The sequence below is a fragment of the Lissotriton helveticus genome, chromosome 3_2 (genome assembly GCF_964261635.1).
Source record: "Lissotriton helveticus chromosome 3_2, aLisHel1.1, whole genome shotgun sequence".
In the NCBI taxonomy this organism is placed as follows: domain Eukaryota; kingdom Metazoa; phylum Chordata; class Amphibia; order Caudata; family Salamandridae; genus Lissotriton; species Lissotriton helveticus.
The window spans coordinates 343,530,567-343,550,135 of record NC_136062.1 but is presented as its reverse complement, the minus strand read 5'-3'; the positions used below and the strand labels follow the sequence as shown (position 1 = coordinate 343,550,135).

At 44.0% G+C, this 19,569-nt stretch overlaps 1 protein-coding gene across 1 annotated transcript in view; it reads left to right on the top strand.

Annotated features, from left to right (window-relative positions):
• The window catches only part of GAS2 (growth arrest specific 2), a 766,676-nt gene that overhangs the window by 416,526 nt on the left and 330,581 nt on the right, over positions 1–19,569 (top strand). The window contains exon 5 of the mRNA XM_078684661.1: positions 6,681–6,744. Within this exon, the coding sequence (XP_078540787.1) occupies positions 6,681–6,744 (64 nt within the window). The remainder of the gene's footprint in view (positions 1–6,680; positions 6,745–19,569) is intronic.

Genomic DNA, 19,569 nt, shown 5'->3' with positions numbered 1-19,569 from the left:
TCTATCTATCTATCTATCTATCTATCTATCTATCTATCTATCTATCTATCTATCTGTCTGTCTGTCTGTCTGTCTGTCTGTCTGTCTGTCTGTCTGTCTGTCTGTCTGTCTGTCTGTCTGTCTATCTATCTATCTATCTATCTATCTATCTATCTATCTATCTATCTATCTATCCATCTATCTAGCTGTATGTCTGTTTATCTATCTATTAAAGCTGTTCTATGTTTATGTCTGTGCAAGTCCCACTCTTTGTTTCAACCCCCTCTACTTATTTGAAATAAATATTTGCAAACCATTTCAAAACATTAGCAAAGGCAAGAGTCTGGGGTTAGTTAAGACCTTTTGAATTTACTAAAATCATGTGTACAACATATTTACTTATAGGGGGGTTTGAGTCATATTACATCTGTTAGTCTGCTGCTGTGTGATTCACATGTTCTTCCACCCACACCAGCAAATATTTATGGAGCATTGGGTCAGCTAACTTTACCAATTGGCTGACTTTCACTGTGAGTTAAAGAATGCTTCCCTTTCACAAGGAATGCATCCCACATAAAGCAGTTCCAGTACCAGGTACTACTCTGTTAATGTGTGATTTTTTTAAGATCAAAAATACTTTTGCCTGGGTTTTTATTCTTTTGATTTGAGGGCCTACCAGCTTCCCCAACAATGAGGTTTTGCCAAAACCATAACATAACAACAGAGCAAAACAAAAATTGCCAAACCGTAAAAGGTGACCTACAATGCCAAATCTATGATTGCTTTTTTATTATAATGTTTTTATTGGATTTCATCAAATGTGACAATCAGATATACAGTTGTACCAGATAAGGGCCGGGTTTCAACATAATCACCATCCCAGTGAGAGTAATCCAAAGGACCAGAGCCGGTCAGAGCTAATCTCAAATGCTCCATCGAGTGATGGAGCTGTAACACTGAAACAACTGAAAAAACTGCGTATTGTCAATATATGGAGAAAAAAATATATATGCCTTAGAGCATCATCTGTGGATAAATCATAGCAAACAATACATGTGATGGACTGCAAGTAGTGTAATAGCTCAATGGTGGACTGAGTAATGGCGAGAGGAGAGAGGCAATCAAGTGCCTGAGCGTTTGAAGGGAGCAGAAGGGGATACGTGCTTGTTCTTGTTTGTACTCACTTTCTGGCATGTATGGAAATCTCCTTTTTAGCTGGCTTTTCTTTTCAAAATGATTGCTGTAGTGTCTGGTGTCATTTTATAGCCAGCCCTACCTTGCAAGATGGTTTAAAAACAAAACTGGGTCCAAATTCAACTTCTGAATTGAAAGTACTTCCAAAGTAAAAAACTACGTTTTTTTTTACTACATATAATCCCCCCTAAGGTCTGCCCTAGGTGCCCCAAGGGTAGGGTGACTTGCCTTAAAAATCAGGGACATTATTAAAGATGTTTTATAAGCCTTTGTGAGGGCAGAACAGCTAATGTCATTTTTCCCCATTGTAGTGCTGCTAGTTCCATAGACTAATATGTGAAGGCCTAATTCAACTTTAATAAAGTCTAACCTTTGACAGGAATGAGCTAGCAACATAATTCAAGGTATCAAAACAATAGTTATAATACATTTAACAACTTACCATGGTTGGATTTATTATGCCTATTGCAGGAAAGGATTTTTAGAACTTACTTTCCTAATGTTATCTTAAGGCATGTATCAGCCTCTTCTGATTGTCCAGTCTTTGACTGACTGAGCGAAGCTGCTTCCTGATTAGGTTTGAAGAGGCCTCGGGCTGAAACAATACAACCATTTGGTGGGAGGAAAATTGGTTTCTGGATAAGCCACGGGCAGTAAGGGGCTGGGGAGATAAACAGGTGTACAAAGGGAGAAGCCCCGATGTCACAGGACCCAGGCCAGCCCCCATGGCCTTTATCCCCAGCCAGATGGGAGCTCCACTAATGTGATCATGAGAGGGACTGGAAGGATAGTGTAGTGGAAACGTAGCCACAGCTGTGGATTGGGTTAGCAATACATAAACTCAAAGGAAAGAGTTTTTCCAGTTTGAATTTTGCTGAGATATGCATTCTAGGACAAAAATATTCCACACTTCCTAGGAAGTTGTCACGGGAGAGGGTGGCAACTTGAACCCCATTGGTTGGGGTGTCCCCTCTCTTGTCAGCCCGCAATGGGGAACAAATTTGAGGGAGGTGCAGGAGCACCTCAGATCACTGCCTGGAAACATCTGGAGAAGGACTGCCCTTTTGGACCCTTGAACTGCACAAGAAAAGACTGCACTCTTAAGGACCAAACATGCTGCACTCTACTTTCAATGGTTTGAAAGATAAGGAGTGGACACCCTGAGCAACAACAGGTATAGAGGTCCTGAGTGATGCAACCTGCAACATCTACTTCAAGGACAACTCCAGCTAAACAGTTTCAACTGGATTTTTGAATGACTTACCAAGTTAATTGAGGGAGCTGGAGTCCCGGAATCCAGGAGGCAAACCGGAGATTCTGAACCCTTTGGCTGGTGCTGTGGATCCTTTCTGACCCTCACAGAACCTTTTAGAAGTAGAACTAAAAGTGTGGGAACTTTTTGCCAACTTTTAAGAAAATGCTCCATGAGAAGACTGGCATCGACAACAAGAGTCAAGCCAATGACGTTGAACCACGAATCAACCTGACCTTGAAGATTTACCCAAAAGAAAGCTCCAGAGCCTCGTCACCATCGTCAATGAAGACAAAGACCTCCAGGACTCACCGAGGCATTGTGCATCATCGAATTAAAATCTGGAACCGAGAAACTGATCGCTTGAGGTCGAAAGAAAAAGTTCCAAAAAAGTGACTAAATCAGAAGGTAAAAACTTGACCACATCTAACCACTCATGGTATCCAACCCACACTCCATCGTGGTCATATACTTTTACTTTGTCCCATTCCAACATTACCTGATAGCCACGGCTGGCGCTTTTTTTATTTAAACTTTTAAAATAAATATCTCTGGTTCCCTACATTAGATGTTTGTCATTTTGGTGCCATTTTAAAGGTAAAAATATTTTCTATGTTTATACATTGAGGTTGGATTTTTATTGTGTTTTGTATTTAATTTATTTCCTGTTTTTGTGCTTTTAAACACTTTAGACACATGTCATCAGCCAGGCTACCAAGGGTTGGGCAAGGATTATTTATTGAGACCTGACATGACCTTATTTGTGCTTGTGGTTTTATTACTAGCTGTAGATACCTACCTGAACCTACTAGTAAACCACCTTCCAACCACCACCACCTTAATGATTTTGAAGGAAATCACCGGACTGTGTTGTTGTGATCTGAATTGATCTAGGAACGCTATACATTATTAGTCCAAAAAATCTATGCCACCTCTTAATGTAGTAGATAGTGATATGGGAGATTGTGGTTGGTGACATCTGGCCAACTCTACTTTTACTCACTAAATGGTACTCAATTTACTGACCTTAAAATGGCAAAAAAGGTAATTCTTCCTTGCTCTTCATTAGTGCATTTTATTAATGGTGAGTGTTCAGTACAGCTATTTTGTCACGTTGGAAAGTGGGTTATTAGTAGTGGTAAATATGCATCTACCACTGGCAATAAGGCCTCTAACACAATTCAGGGCTCAGTCTAGGTCTCAATAAATTACTCCAATGCTCAACTCTGGGTAGCTTGGCTGAGAGCAGACAGGCTTAACTTAGGAGACAGGTATGTAAAGTATTTAAAAACAATTTATATAAATAGGAAATATTTGTATCCTTAAAATGATACCAAAATGACAAAAATCTAATTTAGGGAACTGGATATATGAATCTTTAAAGATTAAACACTTTCTAGCACTTAGAAACTTATAGCGCCATTCTAGGACATCTGGTCGTGCTTGACTAGGACTTGGACTAGGACTAGGACTAGGACAAAGTCACATTTTCAGCCTGACCACCATGGAGCCCTGCGCAGATACACTGCCTGAGGCCCCAGTCAACATTTTACCTTCGGACTTAGAACCGTTTCTGGAGATTTTTCTTCCGAGGGCCCTTGCTGCTCTTCACCCCTACAGATATGGAGCTCCATGTCAAACTCTGGAAGTCAGACCTCTGGAGCTCTTCGGCAAGATGAACCTGGAATAAGGGCTGAGTCGCTGGTGAAGGTGGCTGGCCTGGTCCTCACAGTTGAGGCGGTCACCTTATAGAGCTGTTTTCCAAAGTTCTCCACAATTCCTAATGAAAAACTCCAGTAGAATGAGGCTGAGTGCTGTAGCTGAAGACAGTTCCACAAGGTGGGATACCCATTTTGGCAAAGGACAACTAAAATGTATTTGCAGCTGTGGAGAAGAACATAGTAAGAAAGGCTACAAAGTCAATCCACCTCTGGTAGATAGGCAAGGTGATTGGTCCTGGTGTCTTCCTGCTTCTCAGTGCAGTTGTTTCTAAGTCTTCAGTTTGGGAGTGTGGCCATCTGGGTACCTTTAGAACCACAACCAAGGGTCCAGGACAGGTTGGACACCTCCTGGGGGTTCAGGAACCACTCAGGCTGGGTCCAGGTGCATGTTCAAGATGGTGGGAGCCTTTTATGTCCCTGTGGTTCTGAATTAGAGACCAGAAAAGTATCCCTCAGAGTTACTCTGATTGTCCTGGGAGCAGGTGAAGATGTAGGGCTACACAGCAGGGCTGGATTCTCAATCAATCAATCAATCAATCAATCAATCAATCAATCAATCAATCAATCAGTAGTTTTGTATAGCACTACTCATCACTGAATAGCCAGGTCTTCAGGGACTTTTGGCACTCTGGAAGAGATGGGGAGGTCCATAGATGAAAGGGTAATTCATTCATGTCTTCGCTGCTAGGTATGAGAAGGAGAGACCTCCGCATCTGATACGTCAAAAACGAGGGGTAACGGTTAGAGAAAGGGACATAGAGGTGGTGTCTGGTGGTGGTATCAATTAGAGAGTTGCTTTTAAAATGACCTCAGGCGCTCAGCATGAAAGTGCAAAAAGGGCATGCCCTATTATATACTAGGGACTTGTAGGTAGTTGTGATCCCCGGTGTCCTATTATCTACTACTGACTTATTGGGTAGGTCATGTTAATCATTAGTGTACCCTAATACATAGTGTACCCTCATGCATGTGTGTGCTTTCAACTTAGCAGTGGGTGTTTTCAACATAGCACACTGGCCCTGCGCAGCCCGTGCCCGTGGCATTCTCAGGTTCAGAAAACCAGCATCCAGGGGTCTCAAATTGGGCAAAAAGTGAGGGGACCCTGCAGACAGATCCTGATTTCCAAGAAGTCAGTTCATAACAAAAGTTGTAACAAACATTGACAACTTGCTTGCCTACTATTGGCATTGCCAATGCTTGTTATAAAATATGACTCTGTGCTGCTTTCTTGCCCTGTGAAATGTAGCTCACTAACTTAGTTGGCTGCTGTGTCTTATGCAGAAACATAATAAATCTACTCCAAAGAATTCCAAGTCTTTAGGGAGACCAAAGCAGATTAGAATCCTCCAAAAGGGAAATTGCTTGTATAACATGACATGTGCTCTTGATGATGCTGTAGTTACCAGAAAACATGATTTGGTCAATCCTGCTCCTCTTTGATGTGGTGTTGGTGCAACCTTTGGGCACCCAAGGGAGTGCAGTCACTTTGGGAGAAACCTCAATTGAAACTGCTTGCTTTTAACCCCTTTTGTTATTAACGAAGGCCTTGTTTTGAGCAACTATTTTTTACATTTCATTCATGTCTCAATTTGTTGGAACCAATAATCTTTCAAATCTTCCTTCACAAATGCACAAACGCACAACCACCAACATAGGGCACGAATCCTATGTTTCTCAGGATCTGAATTTAAGGACGTGGGATAATATATGGTGCTAGAGCTGCCTTTTTATCCTTAGAATTCTGGTATTGGGCTTGAGTTCAGTAAAGATGCAGCCACATGTCCCCAAGTTGTGTTTCTTCCATAGAGGTCTAAGTCTTGCTGCTAGATGTTCAGGTAAACTGGAAGAGAGTTTCGAAAGTTCCATCATTGCTGGCCCAGGAAATTACGCTGTTGCCAGCTCCCGCAGCCAATCAAAGAAAGTTCAGCTCTTGTGCAGAGATTCCATTTCCGAGTAAAACTTCACAGAACTATTGTTCTTATTCCAACTGCCTATAATTTTTTATAGGGAAATGGGAACAGGAAAATAAGTGGAATTTTTAAGCTGAAGCAAAACGCTCAGCTTCAAAATACTAGCGTGAACGTACAGACACCGAATAGCCATCAACTCAATAGAATTTAAATGTGTCTTTATGCCTGGGCGCAGCTTTCCAGGCGTATAACTGGGAATGTTTGTGAATTGAAAAAACTTTCAGGCACAGATGTAACTTTCCCCAATTTACTTTTACATTTTCTTTTATTTGTGAATAAGGCCCAACTAAAATGTTTGCTTATATCAAACTTTTCATTTAAAAGCTAATGTGCCTCATATGTACTTTGCAAGATACTGGAGTAGTTCGGTGACATCTGTGAGGAAGATGGAGCGGGAATAGTTATTCACTCATGTAAATCCAGCCAGCCAATCATCAATAAACTAACAGGACTTTGTAATTCATGGCAAAAGCTCTTAGAAGAGTGTGTGCATGGTTCACATTGATATGCGCGTTGTGAAACCACAGATCATAAATGATCACCCTCTTCCTGTTTTATTTTCAGTCCTACACAAGCAGCCACGGGAGGTGTGCCTTTGTTTGTTGGAACTTGGAAGAATTGCTGCCAGGTAGGAAGAAATGTTTAAAGAATTTTGAAATATTTACACTTTCTTCTATAGTAACTGTTCCAAGATCTCTTTACCTTACATGTCTTTGTATTAACATTGAAAAGGTTGAGGGTGAAGTCAACCATAAAGGAATGTTTGAGCATCTTGTGTGCAGGTGTTTAAACAAAACTCCAAGCCTTCCTGGGGTAGCCTCTGCAGAGCAGATGTCAACAAGTACTGCTAAGATATTCTTTGACACAGATAAAAGTTGCAGGTTGGTGATAACCACTGAATATTTATTTTTAGGTTGCCATGAGTGGCCACCCTTTGAAACAGTTCAATCGCTCTCCACACTGCTGCAGGCGCTTTAGTTCTTTTAAAGGCGGTGTGGGAGGGCTGTGGTGAGGACAGGGTATCTCATAATCTACCATGTGAGTCTACTGCCCTGAGAGTTTCACTGTGTGCTTGTTTAAAGAAAAATACTCATATGGCAGTTACTGGAATATTGGGTCTGTAGAACAACAAAGCTGTTCTTTGATGAGTTGTTACACAGGTCATGTTCATGATCGGCAGAGAAGAGCCTGTATTATCGGCTTTTAGAAATAGCTTAAAGTGAACAGTAATTTGAAGGCTTAACTGAGATTTCACAGTGCAGATTTACAAAAAACGTCGGGTTTGTTTATTCGATATGTTTTCATTTATGAGCAATACCTCCTATTTTTGTCATTAATAATTATTTTCAAAATTTACCGAATTTAGAAAGATAGCATAATGTCCATGCTTGTGGTTGTGCACATTTATTTATAAAGTTTTATTTTATTTCATTTATAAAGTTGTATATAGCGTGAACTAGACCCAAGAGTGTATCAGAGCGCTTTACATTTAGGATCATTACGTTAAGAGTGACATCAGATGCAAGAGCATAGTAAGATATAGTACACATAAACAATGATTCACAAATTCGTAGGAGGGAGAGGAGCAGGGCCGGACTGGGAACCACAACCGGCCCTGGCAAAGTGCTCGCCCCCCCTCCCCACACGAGGGGGTTGGAGGTACCGCCGCGCTCTTTGCTGGTGCCGGTTTTCGCCGATATTGTTACAGGGATATTTTGTAGCTATGCTACAAAAACGGCCCTGTAACAAAAACAGCCCCCAGGGGCCCAAAACCGGCCCCCACCCTTGCGGCGCACCAAGGGATTCCCCGGTGCCCGCTATGGCCAGTCCGGCCCTGGAGGGGAGGAAGGAGTAATAGCAGGGAGAATACGAGGAACTGTGCCCAGTGTCCGGCTGGGTAGGTGATGGTCAAGGGGGGAACCACGGCCCATCTTCTCATTAGCTGTCTAGCAGCTCCACCGGGCATCAGCCATGTTGCTCAGGTCTCAGCATTCAGGAAAAACAGATTTTAGTATATTTGATTTGAGAAGGTTACATAGCGCTGGCTAGACCTGGAGGTATCAGAGTGCCAAACCAGAGGATTGTTGCATTACAAGGTATATCTAAAAATGTTTATATAGCGCTGGCTAGACCCGGAGGTATCAGAGCACTATACAAGAGGAACATTGCGTTACAAATTCCATCAGTTACCGTAGCATAGTAAGGTACAGTCAACAAACAACGAGGATGGGAGAATATGTAGGAAAGGAGAGGAGGAAGGAGCCATACCAGGGAGATGAGGAAGAACTGTGTCCGATGCCCGACTTGGTAGGTGACGATAAAGGGGGAAACCAGGGCCAATCTCCTCATTAGCTATCTAGCAGCTCCACCGGGCATCAGCCATGTTGCTCAGGCCTCAGCATTCAGGAAAACGAGATTATAGATTATTTGATTTGAGAAAGGTTATATAGCGCTGGCTAGACCCGGAGGTATCAGACCGCAAAACCAGAGGATTGTTGCATTACAAGGTATATCTAGAAAGCTTTATATAGCGCTGGCTAGACCCGGAGGTATCAGAGCGCTATACCAGAGGGACATTGCGTTTAAAATTACATCAGTTATAATAGCGTAGTAAGGTACAGTCAACAAACAACAAGGATGAGAGAATTTGTAGGAAAGGAGGGGAGGAAGGAGCCATAACAGGGAGACGAGGAAGAACTCTGTCCGATGTCCGGCTTGGTAGGTGACGGCCGAGTGGGAAACCAGGGCCAATCTCCTCATTGGCTGTCTAGATACTCCACTGGGCTTCAGCCATGTTGCTAAGGTCTCAACGTTAAGGAAAAACAGTTTTAAATAGATACATAGGCTACGAGGATAGTGGTAACAGAAGGAGGTGGGGGGGAAGTAAAAACAGCCAGAGAAGGAGCGGGGGCTACCACATAGGCCGATGGAGGATGTGATCAAGGTCTGGTCAGAGTCTGGTGGTAGGGAAAAACTGTGGCAGCCATCTTTGGGTAAGGCCAGGAATCCTGACCTTGGAGATAGAAACAGCTGGTACCCATATTAGTCTTTCGCTAGAGGATTTTCTCAGGAGATTGACATCCCTCATGGGGGGTCGCCACCGCAGTGTTCCACAGTCCAGTCCCAGTACACACAGCTTGCCTTGCCACTATTTATACAGCTATTACACCAAGCCCGATAACATCCGGAAAATAAAGCTATCTACTTTGTCTTAAACGGCCACCATGTTAGGGTCAGGCCTCGCACATCTTGCACGACATCGGGAATCTGCAGTTAGCCCCAGAAACTGATAGCACTGCCTCCTCACGCTTATCTATCGCATCAAGGGCAGAAAGCCTTAATGCAGACTTGCTAGACTTGGGGATGCAGGCAGTAGAGCCCAACGCTGCCCGGGTCAGTAATCTCAGGGCAGGGGAGGCTCCTGCGCTCCACCTGTGTTCAACAGTGATCCCTGTGGGCGGTCCACTGCCTAACCCCAATGCCGACACTTGCCACGGTGTGCGATCATCCAGGACCCTCAGCGGTAACCGGGGTCTCGGGCGGATGCGGCAGCTCACTGCCAAAGCTCAGCTGCGTTACCCGACCCAAAGTACAGGTGATCCTGCGGTGGTGAGGGGGGCATCCCACACCTCCACAGCAACAGGGCCACCCGTCACTCACCTTTCCACAGCTCCAGGGGTCCGCCCCTCACAACAGGATTGCGATCTGCCCAATCATCTGATCACTCTCGGCCAGCCGCCTCAGCAGGTCCGCAGCAACCCGACACAGCCCGGAACCCAAATCTGTACCGGGCTGGTATGGCAGCGCTGCTTCAGGTTAGTAGGGCCCGAGCTCTGGTGCCCACAGGATATGTGCAGCGGCGCCACCATCCCCTGGATATCGCCACTACGTGCATCCCGGACACCACACAAAACGCTCCAGTGCCGCTGCGCATGTCTGCTCCACCAGCTTCAATGTTGTGTTTCTCGGTGCTCACAGGGCCCAGCTCCTCGGGGATAACCGCATACAAGAGTGGGAGGCTTCCCGCAAACGTACAGACAAATTGAGGGGCAGAATTACAATCCTCTTGCAACACTTTTGCGCTGCTGTTGCATCACTTTTGTGACGCATCAGTGGCGTAAACAATGCAGCCAATTTACAACGGGACCCATCCAAGTAGATGCATCACATTGTGAAGCCGTGCGTCACATTGTACCTGCGTCAGGTATAATGTATGCAGGGTGGGCGTTCCCAAGCAGGAAAGCCTCAAAAAAGTGACTCAGTGAAATCTGCAAGACGCCAGTCCGTCAAAACCTTATGCTTGAAGCAGGCATAAAGAGTGACTTAGTACAATAAGTATAGGCCTCAACATGCATTGCTGGAGTTGCGTTGTGCTTGTGACATGACCCCTGCAATAGGATAGGGTGCTTAATGTTTTTTAAGGATACAGGGATGGGTGGAGTTTAGATGCAGAAAGGAGTTCTTAGTGTTCAGGGATGGGTAGAGCATTGGGGTGGTGAGGAGTATTTTAGTGGTCATGGATGGGCAATGATTAAGGGTGGTGATGTTTTTTTAGGGTTTAGCGTTGGGTGGAGTCTTGAAGTGGTGAGGGGTTTTAAAGTTTTAAAGGGTGTTGTGGTATCTGTACATCACCCATGTCACTTGCCAAACCCACATCACCCTCCACCTGAGAGACCTCCACTGGCAGCCCACCTAGTAGAGATGCCAGTTCTAGATACTCATGCACGCTTATTAAGCCCTCAATGACCTAGGACCTGCCTACAGCTACCATAGATGGAACATACACAAACCCTCTAGATGCCTGCATGCCTCTTCACTTGCTCTTGCACAGCGGTAGCCAACCCTTCTTCTATGCGAGACATGAAACAACCTTCCCGCTCACCTCCTCACAGCCCCCTGGCTAGACAGAGATTCATGACCTGGCTCTTCGAATCAGACCCAGCACCAAGATACCCCTAGGAGTGACAGTGTTGTGCTTTACAAATGCTGTTTAATTGATTGATAGGATACCTCAACCAATATATGCACAAGATAAAATTGAAAGATCTGGTGTTAGCTAAAATACGTAATTTTCCCTTAAATGTACAGAATGCAATGATTGAAGAATTATTAAAATTGTGGGAGCTGGATGTAATAGTACCTGTGCAAGCAAAAGAATGGTTGGCACCTATTGCAAGAAAAGCAAATAGCAAGATTCACCTGTGTGTTGAACATAAGGCCCGCAACAAAGATGTACTTGTCGACAAGTTCCCTGTGCCAAACACAACAGAGATGGTCACAACTGTAGCTGGAGTTAAACTTTTCTGAACATTAGATCTTACATCTGCCTATTACCAGATCAGCCTACACCCCAACTATCAAGAGTTCATTGCTTTCATAACGCTCATTGGAGCATACAAATTCAAACGCATGCCATTCTGCCTGGTAATGGTGGTGTTTGTCTTTCAAAGAGCCATGTCTAATATACTGATTGGAATCCCGGAAGTGTTTAGTTGTCAGCACAATGTGCTGATATTTGGGAACTCAGGCACAACATAATGAAAGACTTGCACACGTTTTTGACAGATTCAAAGATTATGGTCCTTTAGTCAGGAAAGACAAATGTAAACGCTAATGTACTGAAATTAACTATCTTGAGCATAAATTCAATTCTGAAAGGGGTAGAGCCCAAAGCAGATTTGGTGAAGCACCCAAAACCAAAGATGAGCTGATATCCTTTTTAGGAAGTATAGAATTTTATAGTGAATTCCTCAGCAACTTTACTGGCTGAACAAGCTATATGCACAAATTGTTGAAAAATAGGGTGACCTTTGAGTTGGATGGGAATGCGAGAGAAACTTTAAAGATGTTATGAATGCCTTGACTACAACAAAAGACTTGAAAGAGTGTGTTCTAGGGATAAAGATCACCATTACATTACAACAGATGCCAGATCTGCAAGAAAGTGGAAAAGGTGAGAAAACTATTGCATTTGCCTCAATAGCAATCTGAGATCAGCTATTCTGAAATCGAAAAAGAAGCATTAGCAGTGTACAGGGCACTCAACAAATTCAAGAACTTTATATGGGGGACTGTGTTCAAGTTAAGGACAGACCACAAGCCACTGAAGGAGGTGAGTACAAAAACGGGCTACTGGCAATTTCTAGTAGAATTAAAATATGGGCCATAATTTCTAAGAATACATATTTTACATAGAATATATCCCTGGTATACATACAGTTGCAGCAAATTGCTTGTCATGATTGGTTGATGCTACAGAAAAGGAAGAGAAGATATGTGACAACTATAATGAGGATATAGAACTACACAAAGAAAATGTGTGAGTGATAACCAAAGGGGGGGGGTCGAGGAAGAAAATTAGAAAAAAAGTTAGAAACAGATCGCATTCTAAGCAAAGTACGAGATTTGTTGATCGTGGAATGGGATGGTGTCGAAAAAAATGACGAGTGTCTGAGGCCATATTGGACGATCAAAGAAGAATTATCAGAAGTAGATGGATGCCTCTACAGGGGTACAGCATTGATACCTCCATAAAACCTCAGTAGACAACTGAATTACATAGCACAGAAAGTCCCTCTGAGGATTATCAAAACCAAGCAACGTTTGTGGTTAGACTTTTGGTGGCCTGTCATGGTTTTACTGGTGGAAAGAGAGAGAGGGAATTGCATATCCGGCTCCACCAGTGATAAGGTAGCAAAATTGCACTTGCCACCCATACAGTGCAGCACCCTATCTGAAGGTTCTTTGATGAATATGCTAATGAATATCATTGAGCCACTGATGGGACAGAGGAATTTCTCATGCATGCTACCTTTAGTTGCATTGTTTTCAAGATGGCCAGAAATCAAATTTGTCTCTGAAGTTAGCTCAGCCTCCCTTAAAAACTTCCTGGTAGGGGTCTTCTAATGAGAGAAACTACCACACACCCTTTTAACTGAAAAATTGTATTCAGTTCTTCTCAAAAGAAATGAGGAAAGTTATGCAATGTAATGGAATAAAACACAAACATAGTGACTTATATCACCTAGAAAACAATAGGGCAGTAGAAAGATTTAACAAAACACTCAAAGAGGGCCTGCAGCTGGAAAGAGCTAATGGGTTGAGCTGGAAAGAGGAGGTATGGAGGCACATAGAGGATTATCGCTTAACGCCTCATCAATCAACAGGTATGGCTCCCTTCTAGTTGTTAAAGCCTAGGAAGCCCAATTCTAGACTGGTACCTGTGTGGATGAAAATGCACACAGGCTGGATGAGAGTTTATGTAGGAAAACAGTGGAGGAAAAAGGAGTTAGAGTTCTAGGCAGCCCACAAGGACATTTTTGACAAACTGCATAAGACCAAGATTATCAAGTTTAAAGTGTCTGATTAGGTTAGAGCGAAAGCTCCAACTGGCAACATACAATGGTCAAAATATACTGACCCCATGAAAGTCATAGAGCACTTTTGCGGTCAAGACACGAGATGGTAGAATATGGATTCTGGGAAGTATGGTGAAACATTATTGGCCTGGACGGACATATTTGGGAGACACTTGAAACCAACAGTGAAACAAAGGACAGAAAGTGGACATACGAATTACAGTCTTGGGATACAAAAGGGGGAAAACACTGTGGTTTGAGAGAGAGCAAGTGTACGAGTGACTCACCATCCAAATTTCCTAAAAGATTACTTAGTCAAATTCTACAGCAATAGTTATTACATTTTTAACTTCCCTTTATCTTTGGAAATAAATTTAATGTTGTACTCATGTCTGACTTTAACCCTGCAAAGCCATAAATGAAATCCCTTTCTTAACCTATTTTTATATTATGCTTGTCTTTTTCAAATTAATTATTCACTGTTATGCGTTTACATGCTTTCTGGGATGGGAATCTGGGGAAAATATATATTGTTAAAAAAGAGAGATGTGTGGTATCTGTACGTCACCCATGTCGCTTGCACTGTAAAAAAACAGTACATAATAGAATAGACAGGGTTGTTTTACCAACGGTTCCAGCGTTCACCGAGCCGCAGCACCAGCAGCAAAGGGCCGGGCTTAGCTCCGCCTGCTCCCCGGCCGGGCTTGGCTCCGTCGGGTCCCTCCCACCACCAGTGACGCCCTGAGCAGCGCCAGGAGGCGCATAAAGGCAGCGCCGGTGCAGAGTCAGTGGGGTTGTTTTACTAATGGTTGCAGCGTTCACCGAGCCGCAGCACCAGCAGCAAAGGGCCGGGCTTAGCTCCGCCTGCTCCCCAGCCGGGCTTGGCTCCGCCGGGTCCCTCCCACCACCAGTGACGCCCTGAGCAGCGCCAGGAGGCGCATAAAGGCAGCGCCGGTTCAGAGTCCAGTGGGGATGTTTTACCAATGGTTCCAGCGTTCACCGAGCCGCAGCACCAGCAGCAAAGGGCCGGGCTTAACTCCGCCTGCTCCCCGGCCGGGCTTGGCTCCGCCGGGTCCCTCCCACCACCAGTGACGCCCTGAGCAGCGCCAGGAGGCGCATAAAGGCAGCGCCGGTGCAGAGTCCAGTGGGATTGTTTTACCAACGGTTCCAGCGTTCACCGAGCCGCAGCACCAGCAGCAAAGGGCCGGGCTTAGCTCCGCCTACTCCCCGGCCGGGCTTGGCTCCGCCGTGTCCCTCCCACCACCAGTGACGCCCTGAGCAGCGCCAGGAGGCGCATAAAGGCAGCGCCGGTCCCTCGTCCCGCGGGACGCTCACGGGCGCGCGCCGGGAGAAGCCCGGGACAAGGGCGGGGCCGTCTGCGGCCATCAGAGGCCAGAAGAGGCCGGGCTGGGTGACGGACTTTGGGTCATCTTTTCGAGATATTCTGTGAACCGTGAGTGTTTATTTCTGGGTGTTTGCGACAGGCTGGTATTTGAGCCAGTCCGACATGGCTAAATGCGTTCCTCAAAAACGTCATCATTGCCTGGGCCGATAGATAATTATATGGTAAAAGTTGTGAGTAAAATTAACACAGCACGCCGCATGTCTTTAGGCCGAATCTGCCCACCTGCTTCACCTACAAGTGGTCTAGTACTACCAGAGATTTTTGACCTAGCTCCAGGGGGTATTCAAGGCACTCAAATAGCAGTGGATATAGACACATCTGCCACCTCAGTACCTACTGTGGCGATATTAGATAACTCCCTGTCTTCTACATTACAACCTTTACCAACATCTTCTCCGGAACCCTCTCCGGTACCCTCGCAGGTACGAAGAAAAGTGAGGGCCTGTAGAGGGTCACAAAGTAAACGGGGAGGGTACAGGAGAGCCAAGAAGGCAGGCACCACACCTGATAAAGTAGGAGCCTTCCCTGATAAACTAAATGAGGCTGACACGACTAAACTGAATAGTGATCAAATTGACTCCCTGGTTAACATGTTTGTGCTGAAAATGGAGACTATGTTTAGACCATTGGCAGACAGGGTGGAAGAGGTTACAAAAGAAGTAGCTAGGTTGGGCACTCTTTTAGCTTCCCACTTAGCCACTTCACAAAATTCCCAAAAATCCAATGTGAACACCAAAGAAATTAAGGGTGCTGCTGTTCCCAGTAAAGGGGTTGGGGACAAAATGGACCAGGTTTCAAAGGAGGTTTCTAGGTTGGGTGTTCTTTTATCTGCACATTTGTCCTCATCTAAAACAGCTAGGAATACTAATATGGGCACTGCTGTAAATGAGGGGGCTGCAAGTTCCTGTAGTGGGGGACACAAGGCAACATACACCGTGCCAGTTGTAACACCTGCTCAGCCCCCTAGCAAACAAATCACTCCCCCACCCATTTTGAGGGCTAACTCGCAACCTAATGTCTCAGGCGACAATTCGGGGCAGAGGGAAGGCAAGCAAAGACCCCTAGTTAATCTTCCACCAGATTGCGCCCCATATATAATAGTGCTAACCAACGTCCCCGGGGTAGACTTGCGGTTAAATGACGCAAGGGGGGAAACGACTGATTCCTTGTACTATAAAGTAGTAGCATGGCTGAGTAAATATTGTGGCTTCCCTGTCGCATTCTGTAATGATATTATATCGACACCTAGAGTGGGCTGGATAGGTAATTCAAGAAAAACGATCAGGGGGGACTGCATCATTGTAAACTTTAAGCACCCACAGTATGTAGCTACTGTTCTGCTAAGGGCTGCTTCTTTACCAACTACAGATGATTCTATATGTGCGCGTCCCCTTGGGTTTTTCTACAATCACCTTAGTAACATCTCCAAACCTCAAGCTGTCCAACAAAATCCATCAACATCTTCATCCATGCAGGGCACTGTGTCATGTGGCCATTCTGGCTATCGAAACTCCATGCCATCGGATTCTTATTGTTATAGTTTGTGCAGGCCAAACTTTCAAGCTGAACAAATTCTCCCATTGTTCAATCGGTGTACGCCCTTAGCCTCCTTGGAGGAAAACGATTGACTGGTAAACAACTCACGGACTAACTCACAATCTTGTAGAATTATGACCTGGAACATTGCCGGGATTAGGGGTAAAGGTGAGAATGAAATATGGATTGACTTTTTGAAATCTTTTGACATTTTGGCATTTCAGGAGACCTGGGACCTATTGAACAGCTTTTCCCTAGACGGATACAGACATGTTTTTATTCCGACCACAAGTAGTGTGGCCAGAATACCAAAAGGAGGTTTAAATAAGTTTGTTCAAACTTGATCTAAAAGGAGTGTTATCCCAGCTTGACTCAGGTTGCCAAAATTGTCTAATTGTTGAATTGAATTCCCCCGATTCACCTAATATTTTGTTTATTAATTTTTATAACGCAAATGCTAATGAAAGTACCAGATATAATTTGTATTACCTTGATAACTTTTTGTCAGTTTATAGAACCAAAGTAAATTGCTTTGAGATAATTCTTTTAGGTGACTACAATATTCATCCCTGTAACCAGTCCTGTGCCAACTCAGTAGAAGAGGGACCACCCTGCTCTACAGTTACGCATTTTGAACATTTAAAAAGAGGGGAGGCCCTTGAAGATTTCTTGGCTGTGTGGAATCTGTATGAATCTGGATGCGGTGAGGGTGAAAATAAGGTCCCTACTTTTAAAGGACCTGGAGATGGTACAATTATTGATTTTATTTTTATGACCGCTTATATATTAGGTACAGTGGTAAGGTATAAAACAGTGGTCTCAGTTTTTAGTGACCACAACCCGGTCCTAGTAGAGGTATTGTCTAGGGACTTTTTCATCTTGAAATCAGCGTTACATAAGGGAGGCCAAAACGTGATTTTCATAGACCAAGGTCGTAGGTTAAAGTGGTCGAATATAAATCCTGAAACTATTGTACAGGACGTCTTGGCTAGGACATAGGATGATGTAGCTATTTGTCTAGACACATGGGCATTAAGTACACAAGTAGTTATTGCATTTGATAACATCTGCAAACAGATCAACCAAAGCTTAACTGGGGCAAAGGGACCCCCTAAACAACATGTAAAGAGATGGTCTGATCATTCATGCTCAAGGGCACATGCTGATCTACTTAAGGCCCTGAAGACTAGTCCAAAAGATCGTGCACTAATAGCTAAGTTAAGAGTATGTTATAAAAATACTATACAAACTAGGAAGAATGAGCTAAAAGAAAAAGCCTGGTTAAAGCTACTTGAACCAGAGACATTAAAAAACAGCAGTCAGTTCTGGGAAGTAGTAAACCAGCCACTTTTCTTAAACGAGGAGAATTGCCCCCTTGAGTCCAATATTCCTGATGATGCATGGATTAAACATTTTGGGAATATATACTCTAATACCGCCCAGCAGGACCCATTAAATGACACCACTTATAGTAAGGAGGGTTCCTGTGTTACATTTGAGGTCTTAGAAGTGGAAAGGGCGATAGACCAGACCCTGTAAAATAAGGCACCTGGCCCCGACGGGGTCCCCGCCGATATTTTTAAATATGCCCCAAAATTGTGGTCAAAGATCCTGTGCAAGGTCTTTAATGCATTAAATCATAATAACATCCCAGCATCTTGGAAAGAATCCATTATCATCCCAGTTTTTAAGAAGGGCGGCAGGGTAGACCCAGCCTATTATCGACCGATTTCTTTAATAGATTCATCGGTTAAAATCTTGGGACGGGTCATTTTGCACAAATTACAGGAGTGGCTTGATGACAAAGAGATACTGTCAAACGTGCAATATGGATTCAGATCCAAAAGAAGCACTTTGGATCAGTGCCTTAACCTACAACTGCTGGTGGATAAATACACCAAGGCCAAGGATGGGTCACTATATCTGGGGTTCATGGACCTGTCCTCGGCCTTTGACCTTGTAAATCGCACAAAACTTTGGCAGATTTTAATTGATTTAGGTCTTGATCACGCCCTGGTAAATTTTTTAGCGGACCTACATTATGGTCTTTTGGCTTCTGTTAGGGTGAACGCAGAGGGGCGCTGTTCTAGCCACTTTAAATCAGAAAGGGGGGTCAGGCAGGGGTGTATTATGGCCCCCCTTCTGTTTACAGTTTATATAAACACCCTTGAACCCGTACTTAGGGAGGCCACGCTTGACATACCGCATATAGGGGAACTTGGTATACCGGTTCTCCTGTATGCGGATGACGCGGTCCTCCTATCACGGACCGGGGTTGGCTTCAACGTTTGCTGGACGCTTTTGGCCTTTTTATGACCTTCCTGCACCTCAAAATAAATGTAAAGAAATCTCAAATCATGATTATGGGAAGGGGTGCAAGAAAGAAAAACTCGAAAACGTTTCTCTGTTGTGAGGAGGAACTTAGCAGAGTCCCTACATTCCCGTACTTGGGGATTATCTTCGAGGAGAAGGGGAACTGGAGACCGCAGATTAAAAATAGAAATGCTGCCTTTGCTAGAACCTCCTCAGCAATCATGGGCTTTAGCAAAAAACTGGGGGCTAGGCCTACAGTAGCTCTGTTGAACATTTATAAAGCCAAATGTTTGACGGTAGCCACATATGGCTGCTCATTATGGGGTCATAGTGCCATAGAAGGTGTACAAGTCACTGAAAATAAATTTATGAGATCGATCTTATCAGTGCCACAGTCCACTCCATCATACACGAACCATTTAGAGCTAGGGGCCGGTTTTATTACAGACATGATAAGAGTGGCCCCCTTAATATCCTGGCTGAAGACCTGGTTGAATGATGAACTTTCCCTGAATCATGTTATTCTTAAAGATTGCCTCTCACTAGACAATGTAAATAAAATTAAGTGGTTATCTTATGTTAAACAGTGGTTTCATAAACTAGGGAGACCGGAGCTCTTTTTCTCACCAGATAAAATAACTCGCAAGGACATAGCATTAACGAAGGGGGCCATGTTACAGATGCTGTCCCTAAATAGAGAGGAAATTGAGCTCAGAAAACCCACTGTAAGAGCTAATCTTATTGTTGCCAATCCCCCAGGACCTGAACTTTACCTTGTTTTAGTTAATCGTTCTTACCACAGGTTTCTTTTAACACGTTTCAGTCTAAATATGATCTATTT